The sequence below is a fragment of the Hyla sarda genome, chromosome 1 (genome assembly GCF_029499605.1).
Source record: "Hyla sarda isolate aHylSar1 chromosome 1, aHylSar1.hap1, whole genome shotgun sequence".
Lineage (NCBI taxonomy): Eukaryota > Metazoa > Chordata > Amphibia > Anura > Hylidae > Hyla > Hyla sarda.
In genome coordinates this window covers 438,247,668-438,261,438 of record NC_079189.1, presented here as the reverse complement: position 1 = coordinate 438,261,438, position 13,771 = coordinate 438,247,668, and the positions used below count along the sequence as shown (strand labels likewise).

Sequence of the window (13,771 nt, the reverse complement as noted above, 5' to 3'; positions counted from 1 at the left end):
GGCAGATGGGCGGAACCACAGAGGCGGGACCTCCCTCACGCTTTGCTGCAGTGGGTGTGGACTAAAGGAGCTTTTTTTTTTTTCCCCTCCATTCAATCTTTATTCAAATACGTTTAGTGGACATTTTTCCACAGCGCCGTCTATTGGGCTGAATCATGTTTATCGGCATGCGTCTATGTCTGAACACTGCCTGATGTGTCCAAGGTGGACTTTATTACTATACTATACATGTAACCATATGTGTTTGCTGAGGTAGAGTGACCATAAATGGTGCAAGGGGCTATCCTCCATGGTGAGTCAGAGATGCATTATTCCCCTTGGAATCCCTCACATGTAATCTCCTTGGTTGAGAGCCATCCAATCCGGACTCCTGGCTGAGAGAGGTAAGAATGGGTGGGTGAAACCTGGGAGGGCCTGGATGAGCCCCATCCCTTCGGCTCAGGTGCCTGAATATGTCTTCGGCTCCTTTCACACTATTAGTATTCATCCGTTACTATACATCCGTTTTCTGTGTATATCAGATGAAATAACGGGTGCTAACGGCTGAATAATGTCCATCAAAATGACGGGTATATTCATCCTTTAAGGCCCCTTTTACACTACATAATTACTCCATTTTCAAAGTTCCGTCAGAAAATCCTATACGGCCGTTAGAAAATCCCGTTATAGTCTATGGGATTTTTCTAATAGCCGTTATAGCCCGTTATTAATAACGGCCGTGTTTTTCTGACAGAAGATAGTAACGGGAGAAATAGTTCATGAACTATTTCTCCCGTTACTATCTTCCATCACAAAATAACGGCCGTTGTTAATAACGGGTTAAAACAGCTATTAGAAAAATCCCATAGACTATAATGGGATTTTCTAACGGCCATATAGGATTTTGTAACTGACGTTTTACTGCCGATTTTCTGACAGAACTTTGAAAACGGAGTAATTATGGAGTGTGAAAGGGGCCTAAAACCCATTATAACATCCCTCATATACAGACGTTTAACCCCTCTGCCTACAGACTCCCACAGACGGGACTATTAGTACTCCCATCATGGAACAGACTTGTTTCCATGATGGGAGTAGTTATTCCCCGGCTGTGGGAGTCTGCCTGTGGCTGGGAGGGTACTTTAGTGTTTGTACTACTACCCCCATCATGGAACAGAGTCTGTTCTATGATGGGGGTTGTAGTACAGGGGCTGAGGGATTGATTGCATCGGGATTCACTTCTGAGACCCCATGTGATTCAAAGTTATTAAGCATAGGATCAGGCGGCATGGTCCGCAACCCTGTGATGTATTGTGTGTTTTAACTTTCATTTTTAAATCCCCCGGTACTGAGGAGCCATTCAGGGCTCCCAGCGTTTTTTTTTTTAAATGAACATTGTGAGTGGCAGTGGGGGCCATAAGTATATTAAAAGCGCTGTGGGGGGGGGGGCAAGATATATAGCGCTGCAGGGGGGGGGGGGGAGACATATAGCCTATATATCTAGCCCCCAGTGCATTTATAATATGCCTCCCACAGCGCATTAATAAATATATACCCCCCGCCGGCACATTTATAATAATAATATGCATGTGCCATTTCTTCTTCCCGTCACAAATAACGTTTGTTATTCATGACAGGCTTTAATGGGTCATAACGGATAATCAAAAAATCCCATAGACTTGAATGGGATTTTGTAACGATATTTAACCCATTAAGGACCGGGGTTTTTTCCGTTTTTGCATTTTCTTTTTTTTTATAACTCTTCATAACTCTTTCAATTTTGCACCTAAAAATCCATATGATGGCTTATTTTTGGTGCCGCCAATTCTACTTTGTAATGACGTCAGCCATTTTCCCAAAAATCTACTGCGAAAAGGGAAAAAAAATCATTGTGAGACAAAATTGAAAAAAAAAACGCTGTTTTGTAAATTTTGGGGGCTTCCGTTTCTAAGTAGTACATTTTTCGGTAAAAATGACACCTTATCTTTATTCTGTAGGTCCATACGATTAAAATTATACCCTACTTATATAGTAGATTTTGTCGTACTTCTGGAAAAAATCATAACTACATGCAGGAAAATTAATACGTTTAAAATTGTCATCTTCTGACCCCTATAACTTTTTTATTTTTCCGCATATGGGGCGGTATGAAGGCTCATTTTTTGCGCCGTGATCTGTACCATTCCAATTTTGCATTGATAGGACTTTTTGATCGCTTTTTATAAATTTTTGATGATATAAAAAGTGACCAAAAATGCACTTTTTTGGACTTTGGAATTTTTTTGCACGTACGCCATTGACCGTGCGGTTTAATTAACAATATATTTTTATAATTCGGACATTTCCGCACGCGGCGATACCATATATGTTTATTTTTATTTACACTGTTTTTTTTTTCATGGGAAAAGGGGGGTGATTCAAACTTTTAATAGGGAAGGGGTTAAATGATCTTTATTCACTTTTTTTTTCCACTTTCCTATAACACTGCACACACTGATCTATTACATTGATCACTGGTTTCTCATAGGAAACCAGTGATCGATGATTCTGCCGCTTGACTGCTCATGCCTGGATCTCAGGCACTGAGCAGTCATTCGGTGATCGGACAGCATGGAGGCAGGTAGGGATCCTCCAGCTGTCCTGAAAGCTGTTCGGAATGCCGCGATTTTGCCGCGGCTATCCCGAACAGCTCCCTGAGCTAACCGGCATGCTTTCACTTTCACTTTAGACACAGCGTTCAACTTTGAACGCCGCGTCTAAAGGGTTAAAGGGGTACTCCGGTGAAAACCTTTTTTGTTTTAAATCAACTGGTGGCAGAAAGTTAAACATATTTGTAAATTACTTCTATCAAAAATCTTAATCCTTCCAGTACTTATTAGCTGCTGAATGCTACAGAGGAAATTCCTTTCTTTTTGGAACACTGATGACATCACGAGCACACTCCTCTCAGCTGACATCTCCCTTCCATTTTAGCAACCATGCATAGCAGATGTATGCTAAGGGCAGCATGGTGGCTCAGTGGTTAGCACTGCTGCCTTGCAGTACTGGGGACTTGGGTTCAAATCCCACTAAGGACAACAATAAATAAAGCGTTATTATTATAATAACATCAGCAGAGAGAACTGTGCTCGAGATGTCATCAGAGAGCATTCCAAAAAGAAAAGAATTTCCTGTGTAGTATTCAGCAGCTAATAAGTACAGGAAGGATTCAGATTTTTTAATAGAAGTAATTTACAAATATGTTTAACTTTCTGCCACCAGTTGATTTAAAAGAAAAAAGGTTTTCACCGGAGTACCCCTTTAATAGCGCGCGGCACCACGATCAATGCCGCGCGCTATTAGCCACGGGTCCCGGCCGTTGTGACGCCGTGGCCCCGCGTTATAGATCGGGAGCGGACTCATGACGTAACGTTACGTCATGGGTCCTTAACAGGTTAACATCCGTATTTAAGGCTTTTCTAACGGATGTTTATAATGGATCTTTTAACAGAGCAACTTTATAGTGTGAAAGGGGCCTTACAGTTATTGCTTCCTTCTGGCCCAGGCAGCTGGAGTAAGCCCTATACCTGGCTGAGGTCAGTAAGTGATCCCTTCTGGCCCAAGGCCTGTAGTGTGTTCTACACCTGAATGAAGTCAATAAGCTCTCCCTTCTGGCCAAGATGGCTGAAGTATGCCCTACACCTGACTGAGGTCAACCGGGGTGTGGGGAAAAAAATAAATAAGAAATACTTGTCCAAGGGACTAAAACCGGAGCACAATCTACTAGTGCTGGGCGGTATGACCAAAAATGCATATCACTGTATTTTTGTAAGTTATGGCTGTTCCACGGTATTAAACAGTATTCCAGACATCGCTACGACCGGCGATACGCTCTGTGACGATTCCGTCCCAGGAAAGCAGCATGAAGATCGCAGTGGAGAACAGTGAGGTCGATACTGGAGAAACGGGGGAACGTAGGAAGGTGAGTCAAAGTTTTTGTTTATTTTTGCAGCCCGGGCACAGGAATATGTAAAATCCAACCATGATTAGTTGCCCCATGCGGGGGACAGTGCAGCGCTGTGGCTGATAATTCATTGGGGGGGGGGGGGTTAGAGAAGCAGAGCAGCACCCTCACATATGATTAGTTCCCCGATGTGGGGACAGCTGCTGCGGCTGATAATTCATTCATTCCAAGGGGGGAGGGGCCCACCAGTATTGCGGTATAGGGAAAAATTTATATCGTACTGAAAAAACAAACCGGTATTCGGTATGAACCGGTATATTGCCCAGCACTACAATCTACTTGTCACTCATGACAAGTCATTTGTCCTGGTACACAAAATTAATTCAACCAATGTCCCCTCATCATCAGGGCCGTTTGAAGGAATTTGGGGGCCCCAAGCAAAATGGACATGGAGGCCCCCCCTTGATGTTCACGCACATCACGCTATAGGGCCGGCGTCAGGACGTAGTAATGTGAGCGAACGTCTATACGAGGCCCCCACATTAGGTGCAGCACAGTTCCCCCACATTAGGTGCGGCACAGTCCCCCCCCCCCCACGTTAGGTGCGGCACAGTCCCCCCCACGTTAGGTGCGGCACAGTTTCCCCCACGTTAGGTGCAGCACAGTTTCCCCCATGTTAGGTGCGGCACAGTTCCCCCCACGTTAGGTGTGGCACAGTTCCCCCCACGTTAGGTGCAGCAGAGATCCCCCACATTGGTGCAGCAGAGTTCTCCCCACATTAGGTGCAGCAGAGTTCCCCCTACATTAGGCTAGCAGTGTTCCCCCACATTAGGTGCAGTATAGTTCCCCCACATTAGGTGCAGTATAGTTCCCCCACATTAGGTGCAGTATAGTTCCCCCACATTAGGCAGTATAGTTCCCCCACATTAGGTGCAGTATAGTTCCCCTCATTAGGTGCAGCACAGTTCCCCCACGTTAGGTGCGGCACAGTCCCCCCCCCACGTTAGGTGCAGCACAGTTCCCCCCATGTTAGGTGCGGTACAGTTCCCCCCACATTAGGTGCAGCAGAGTTCCCCCCACATTAGGTGCAGCAGAGTTCTCCCCACATTAGGCTAGCAGTGTTCCCCCACATTAGGTGCAGTATAGTTCCCCCACATTAGGCAGTATAGTTCCCCACATTAGGTGCAGTATAGTTCCCCACATTAGGTGCAGTATAGTTCCCCCACATTAGGCAGTATAGTTCCCCACATTAGGTGCAGTATAGTTCCCCCACATTAGGCAGTATAGTTCCCCCACATTAGGTGCAGTATAGTTCCCCACGTTAGGTGCAGTATAGTTCCCCACGTTAGGTGCAGTATAGTTCCCCCACATTAGGTGCAGTATAGTTCCCTCCACATTAGGTGCAGTATAGTTCTCCCCACATTAGGTGCAGTATAGTTCTCCCCACATTAGGTGCAGTATAGTTCTCCCCACATTAGGTGCAGTATAGTTCTCCCCACATTAGGTGCAGTATAGTTCTCCCCACATTAGGTGCAGTATAGTTCTCCACATTAGGTTGGCAGTATAGTTTACCCCACATTAGGTGTAGTATGTTCCCCCACAGACATACAGCCTCCAGCCATACAGTGTACACACACACACACACATACTGTACATGCATTATACACACACATACTGTACACATGACATACTGTACATGCATCATACACACACACACACACAGTACACATTACATATTGTACATGCATCATACACACACTGTACACATTACATACTGTACATGCTTCATACACACACAGCACACATTACATACTGTACATGCATCATACACACTGTACACATTACATACTTTACATGCATCATACACACACTGTACACATTACATACTGTACATGCATCATTCACACACAACACACTGTACACATTACATACTATACATGTTTCATATACACATAGATACTGTACACATTACATACTGTACATGCATCATACACACACACACTGTACACATTACATACTATACATGCTTCATACACACAACATACTGTACACATTACATACTGTACATGCATCATACACACACTCACTGTACACATTACATACTATACATGCATGCTTCATACACACACATACTGTACACATTATACTATACATGCTTCATACACACATACTGTACACATTACATACTATACATGCATCACACACACACACACACACACTGTACACATTACATACTATGCATGCTTCATACACACACACTGTACACATTACATACTATACATGCATCATACACACACACACTGTACACATTACATACTATACATGCATCATACACACACACACGCACTGTACACATTACATACTATACATTCATCATACACACACACACGCACTGTACACATTACATACTATACATGCATCATACACACACACACACACTGTACACATTACATACTATACATGCATCATACACACACACACACACACTGTAAACATTACATACTATACATACATCATACACACACACTGTACACATTACATACTATACATGCATCATACACACACACACTGTACACATTACATACTATACATGCATCATACACACACTCTGTACACATTACTTACTATACATGCATCATACACACACAGATAGAATAGATCAGTGTTTCCCAACCAGGATGCCTACAGAGGATGCAAAACTACAACTCCCAGCATGCCCAGACAGCCTTTGGCTGTCTGGGCATGCTGGGAGTTGTAGTTTTGCAACAACTGGAGGCACCCTGGTTGGGAAACACTGGTATAGATACACACATGCACTTTACATATAGTCATCCACAGTAGTAACACACACACACAGGCACAGTACATAGACATACACATATATCCACACACACACGCTTATACACAAATACATGCAGGGACACCTACGTTAGTCAGGCCCCATGTTGTACAGCCTCTGCGGTCTCCTTTCCTCACAGCTCTCTCCTCCCCCCTTCCCCTCCTCCTGCTCAGACAGGACGGGCTGAGGGAAGATACCAAGTGCAGCGGGGGTGGGGGGGCGTCATTGTGGTGAGGTGAGAAGAACTCCAAAGCTGCAAATTAGTTTATTTAAAAAAAATGTCAGACATTCGGGGGCCCTCTTGTTTGACTAGGTGCCTGGGGCCGGAGCACAAACTCCAAGAGAAGGATTGTTAATCGCTACAGTACGGGCAAGCACTGGCTGTGCTCGGGGGCCCCCAGCCAGCTCGGGGCCCCAAGCAATTGCTTGGGTTGCCGGTCCTGTAGCGACGGGCCTGCTCATCATGTAGGTAGGGCTCCCCCAGTAGGTAAATAGATAGATATGTTCCCCCAGTTGGTAGGCAGGTAGGGGTCCCCAGTAGGTAGACAGAGCCCCAGATAGATATGTCACCCATCAGGTAGGCAGGGTGGCCTCCCTCAGTAGGTAGACAGGGCCCCAGATAGATATGTCCCCCATTAGGCATCGGGTGATATGATTTTTACAACCCTGTAAATGCTATGGTAAGTATATGTAATGTAAATACTATAGAACGTGTGCATGGTGTAAACGCTATAGGGTAAAATAATTTATATTCAATACAGTGGTATGCTTGAATATGTAACATGTAAGTAAGACCACTCTGCTCTGATGTGTGCATGGTGTGCCTGTGGGGACGTGTGCATGGTATGCCTGTGGGGGATGGGACTTGAAGAAACGCTTTAGCCGGATTCACATGGAAGAATTCCTGCGCTGAATTCTGCATGAAAATTTATAGCATGCATTCACTTCAATGGAATTTCTGCAATGGAAATTCTGCAACAGAAATTCTGCTAAGTGAGGGTGTATTCACACATACAGGATCCTGCGCATATTTGATGCGCAGGATTTGTAACTGCAGATTAGAAGCTGTGCTCAGTCATTTAGTTTTACATTGACATCTACAGCAGAAAATCTTGTGCATCAAATCTGCGTTTTGACTATAAATTCATGCAGAATTTTCATGCAGAATTCAGTGCAGAAATCCTGCCATGTGAATCCAGCCTTAGGGTATGTTCACATTTTCCCATAGCAACCAATTAGATTGCTGTGCCGTTGAAATTCCAGCTAGGTGGCAACCCTAGATATCACTATAGGAGAAACCTGTGCAGAGGAGAAGTTGCCCATTTTCCCATAGCAACCAATTAGATTGCTTCAGAGGCCTTTGTTAAAATGAAAGAACCAATCTGATTGGTCACTATGGGCATCCAGTCAGCTTTTCCTCGGTACAGGTTTCGATAAATCCCACCGCAAAAGTCTTTAATGCATGAACAGTAGGACTAAGTGTCCTAACATGGCCAAATATACCTGTAACTCCAAACCTGTGCCCACGTACAGAGGTGGAACGTGTAGCTTCTGGACCCCCAGTGCAAAGTCTGTGACAGGGCCCCATGTCTACCATGTGCCATTTCAAATACTGGTGTCTTTTTATGGGACCTGTGTAACTGATACATGTGCACCCCTATAGTTACACCCCTGTCCACATATATCAGAAGTGATCTGTAATGAGGTCAGATATAGCATGTTTTTGTACCGGGGTCTGTGTGGAGGAGAGGGAAAACTTTTTTTTACTTATTTTTATAAATAGACATTTCATAGATATCTCAAATTCATGGAAAGATAGCAAACCATGGGCACTTTCAGTTTAAAGGAGTAGTCCAATGTAGAAAATGTATCCCATATCCAAAGAATAGTGGATAAGTGTCTTATCACAGGGGGTCCAACCGCTTGGTCAACCCCCTCGCCCACCCCTCTCCAGTCTCCTGTACTGCGTCAGGCTCTCCTCGCGTACAGAGTGGGGGTTGGCACATGCCCTCCATGGATCTGTATGCAAAGTTTTTTGAAGGGGCAGATGCCAAAATAAATCTTTGCCGTGGGTGAAAATAAGCCTAGATACTCCTTTACCTGTTTGATATATTTTATTTATTTTATTATTAACCAGATAGCACTGCAAATTATAGCCTCTAAACCCATTGAAGACCACCTTACACCTTGTCAACACCTTCTTGTTTTTTCTGGCTACACCATAAAAAGCATTCTTAGTTCAGCCAAATTTTGTCCACTGTGTATGGCCACCATGAGACAAAATATGCATCATACATGAAGCAGACGCTTCAATGTGCAATGTGTAACAAGGACTCCCAAACCATCCTGTGCAATTCATAACACTTCATGGACCCCCTAAGGCATCAGGGTCCTTGTGTGACTGCATCACTATAGCTAGGGTTTCAAGCATGCAATTAAAAGGGGTACTCCACTGCCCCATCATTCTGAACATTTTGTTCAGAATGCTGGGTGCAAGCTGCGGGGGTCATGACTTAATGGCCACGCCCCTTGAGACGTTAAGCCAAGTCCCCTCAATGCTAGTCTCTGGGAGGGTGCTTGGCATGCACCACGCCCCTCCATAGACTTGCATTGAGGGGGCGTGGCATGGTGTGACATCACGAGGGGCGTGGCCATGACATCACAACCCCAGCAGCTTGCACCCAGTGTTCAGAACAATATGTTTGAACGCTGGGGCAGTGGAGTACCCTTTTAATGTGACTGCAAAAAGTTAACCGCATACGTTTTTTCTACTTTACCATTTACTAGGGAGAAGGAAAAACCTCTGAAGGTTACATCAGGGCATTCGGGTCACACACCGCTCATCATCCACACTTTGTAACAAATTCTAATAGAAGAAGTGACTCAGACAAGGTAAATAAATGTAATTAATGTGAAGTTTATTATTATATTTTATATGTATTTTTTTATGTGTTGTAACCTCCCATCACTCACGAAGAGCGTACAGCAGCGCTCAGGACAGGAAAACCCCCCATAGGGGAGGAATCCTGTAGGGAATCCATGGCTGCTGTATGGCCCTTCCTCTGGGCATACTAAGGGAGGATTACATAGTTCATAGTAACTTCGTAACATAGTTCATAAGGTTGAAAAAAGACCAGAGTCCATCTAGTTCAACCTATATCCCTAATAAGTCCCTACTGAGTTGATCCAGGGGAAGGCAAAAAACCCTCATACTAGAGGTAAAAATTCCTTCCCGACTCCAAATATGGCAGTCAGAATAAATCTCTGGATCAACCTTCTGTCCCTATAAATCTAGTATACATAACCCCTTGTTATTGATACCATCCTGGGTATAAATAGATCATGGGAGAGATCTCTGTACGGTCCCCTGATATATTTATACATAGTTATTAGGTCTCCCCTAAGCCTTCTTTTTTCTAAACTAAATATCCCTAATTCTGATAATCTTTCTGGGTACTGTAGTCCTCCCATTCCCCGTATTACCCTGGTTGCTCGTCTTTGAACCCTCTCCAGCTCCACTATATCTTTCTTGTGTATGTAGTGATAGTGTGTAGGGGATGAATGTGTATGTAGTGATAATGTGTAGGGAATGAATGTGTAGGTTGTGATAGTGTGTAGGGGATGAATGTGTATGTAGTGATTAGTGTGTAGGGAATTAATGTGTATGTAGTGATAGTGTGTAGGGAATGAATGTGTATGTAGTGATAGTGTGTATGTAGTGATTAGTTTGTAGGGAATGAATGTGTATGTAGTGATTAGTGTGTAGGGGATGAATGTGTAGGTAGTGATATTATGTAGGGAATGAATGTGTAGGTAGTGATATTATGTAGGGGATGAATGTGTATGTAGGGATTAGTGTGTAGGGAATGAATGTGTATGTAGGGATTAGTGTGTAGGGGATGAATGTGTATGTAGTGATAGTGTGTAGGGGATGAATGTGTATGTAGTGATAGTGTGTAGGGAATGAATGTGTATGTAGTGATAGTGTGTAGGGGATGAATGTGTATGTAGTGATAGTGTGTAGGGAATGAATGTGTATGTAGTGATTAGTGTGTAGGGGATGAATGTGTATGTAGTGATAGTGTGTAGGGAATGAATGTGTATGTAGTGATAGTGTGTAGGGAATGAATGTGTATGTAGTGATTAGTGTGTAGGGAATGAATGTGTATGTAGTGATTAGTGTGTAGGGGATGAATGTGTATGTAGTGATAGTGTGTAGGGGATGAATGTGTATGTAGTGATAATGTGTAGGGAATGAATGTGTAAGTAGTGATAGTGTGTAGGGAATGAATGTGTATAGTGATTAGTGTGTAGGGGATGAATGTGTATGTAGTGATAGTGTGTAGGGAATTAATGTGTATGTAGGGATTAGTGTGTAGGGGATGAATGTGTATGTAGTGATAGTATGTAGGGGATGAATGTGTATGTAGTGATAGTGTGTAGGGGATGAATGTGTATGTAGTGATAGTGTGTAGGGGATGAATGTGCATGTAGTGATAATGTGTAGGGAATGAATGTGTAAGTAGTGATAGTGTGTAGGGAATGAATGTATGTAGTGATATTGTGTAGGGGATGAATGTGTATGTAGTGATAGTGTGTAGGGAATGAATGTGTATGTAGTGATAGTGTGTAGGGGATGAATGTGTATGTAGGGATAATGTGTAGGGAATGAATGTGTAGGTTGTGATAGTGTGTAGGGAATGAATGTGTATGTAGGGATTAGTGTGTAGGGGATGAATGTGTATGTAGTGATAGTGTGTAGGGGATGAATGTGTATGTAGTGATGGTGTGTGTGGGGAATGAGTGTATGTAGTGATATTGTGTAGGGGATAAATGTGTATGTAGTGATAGTGTGTAGGGGATGAATGTGTATGTGATTTGTGTACAGTGATTTAGTGTGTGCATTATGTGTAACAATAAATATACTATAAGGGCACGTTCCCTCTTGGCATGTACGCAGAATATTTCACGCTGTGCAAAATTTGTAGCAGCAGCGGGAGATACGCTGCGTATCCCTCGCTCACCATACACACAAGGCTTTCTTGCGGCAGCCCTATGTTTGCAGTGAGTTTTGGAGGTGAAGCCCCACCTCCAAAACTAACTGCGCACATAGGGCTGCCGCCTGAATGCCTTGTGTGTATGGTGAGCGAGGGATACGCAGCGTATTTCCCGCCGCTTCTGCAGACTTTGCGCAGCGTGAAATATGCTACGTATATGCCAAGTGGGAATGTGCCCTTAAGAATACATCTGGGGCGGCTTGGTCTTCATCCGTTCTGTTCTTCTTTCTTCGTCCTTCTTCGCTTGGTGTTCTCTTCCCCGGCACAAGGCTGCAGATCGGTGACACAGACGGAGCAGGCGGGAGGGATCCACCATGGGCCTCTCGGGATGTATTCTCCAGGATCCCTCCGGTACCAGCGTATGGCCCAGCCATGATGTTCCTTACGCTCTCTCTTCCATGCCCAGTACTCGGGGTCTTGTGCCATGATCTAGAATTAAACACAATATAAATTGTTATAATAAACACAGACTTTCATTCCTAGTGTATAGTTTTTATTTTACATCACTGACCCGATCACAGGTGTCTCTGGTCACCCAAGCGTGGAATCTCATCCGGAGGAGCAGCAGGTTCCGCAGGTGGAGCATCCAGGTCTTCATCGCCGTCCACATCGGTCCGAGGGCCCAGGGGTAGATCTCGCGTCGAAACATCTCATCCTCTTCAAACTGGTTGGCAAGAAACCTAAAAGGAAGAAAAATTAAATAAATAAAAATTATATGACATTTCACAAGAGGAAGAGGAGAAGAACCATTGGTAGTAATATTACAATATATATATATATATATATATATATATATGAATTTATATTAATGTGTATATATATATATATATATATGTATTTATATAGATGTGTGTATATATGTATGTATATATATATTTATAAATATATATGTATTTATATAGATGTGTGTGTGTATATATATATATATATATATATATATATATATATATATATATATATATACCGTATTTTTCGTCATATAAGACGCTCCGGCATATAAGACGCACCCAATTTTAAAGGATAAAAATCCAGAAAATAAAGATTCTGAACCAAATACAATGTAAAGTATAGGACAGTGATGTTCAACCCGCGGACCTTCAGATGGGCATGCTGGGAGTTGTAGTTTTGAAACATCTGGAGGTTCGCAGGTTGAAGACCACTGGAGGAGGTAGTACTCACGTGTCCCCGCCGCTCCGAACCCGTCACTGCTGCTCTGGATGTCACCCTCCATCGCTGTCGCTGCATCCCCGGGGTGTCCCCGTCACTCTGGAGCGTCTCTGCTGCCCAGTATCCTCGCTCTCCGTCGCCGTCATCACGTCGCTACGCGCGCTGCTCCTATTGGATGACGGGACGGCGTGCGCGACGACGTGATGACGACGAAGGAGAGCGCCGGCCATGCAGGGGATCCCGGCACGGAGCAGACACCAAGGAGGCAGGTAAGGTCCCTCCCAGTGTCCTGTAAGCTGTTCGGGACGCCGCGATTTCACCGCGGCGGTCCCGAACAGCCCGACTGAGCAGCCGGGTTAGTGTCACTTTTGCTTCAGACGCAGCGGTCAGCTTTGATCGCCAAGTCTGAAGGGTTAATACAGGGCTTCACTGTGATCGGTGATGTCCTGTATTTGCTGCGGGTCCCGGCATGATGGCCGCAGGGACCGCCGCGATATGACAGGGATTTAATGTGTATTTGCCGTATAAGATGCACCAACTTTTCCCCCCCAGTTTTGGGGAAGAAAAAGTGCGTCTTATACAGCGAAAAATACGGTGTATATATATGTATATACTCACAGTGCTGGAAAGAAGTAAGTGTTATATTCCTCCGTACGCAGGTTGGCTCTTCGGAAGTAGATGAGGACCATGGCCAGGAGATACTAGAGGGATGAGAAGAGTTAGAGGCTGGTAATACATTTCTTATCTAAATACATTCTATTATACAGTACCTGTATGTCTCCAGTA

General features: G+C 44.0%; 1 protein-coding gene and 1 long non-coding RNA gene across 3 annotated transcripts in view; one reads left to right on the top strand and one right to left on the bottom strand.

Moving 5' to 3' along the window:
• The first annotated feature begins 112 nt into the window (after window positions 1-112).
• Window positions 113-12,300, top strand: LOC130283009 (uncharacterized). The gene is made up of 3 exons (XR_008846589.1): window positions 113-383; window positions 9,549-9,653; window positions 12,088-12,300. It is a non-coding gene; the product is annotated as an uncharacterized LOC130283009 (long non-coding RNA).
• The window catches only part of LOC130283002 (speedy protein 1-B-like), a 21,958-nt gene continuing 20,086 nt past the window's right edge, over window positions 11,900-13,771 (bottom strand). Inside the window, exons 3-5 of one of the 2 annotated variants that reach the window (XM_056532101.1) lie at window positions 13,604-13,686; window positions 12,330-12,498; window positions 11,900-12,247 (exon numbers count right to left, since the gene is read on the bottom strand). In XM_056532101.1, coding sequence (XP_056388076.1) covers window positions 12,026-12,247; window positions 12,330-12,498; window positions 13,604-13,686 — 474 coding nt within the window. In that variant the 3' untranslated portion in view covers window positions 11,900-12,025. The remainder of the gene's footprint in view (window positions 12,248-12,329; window positions 12,499-13,603; window positions 13,687-13,771) is intronic. The other variant, XM_056532092.1, reaches the window with a different exon arrangement.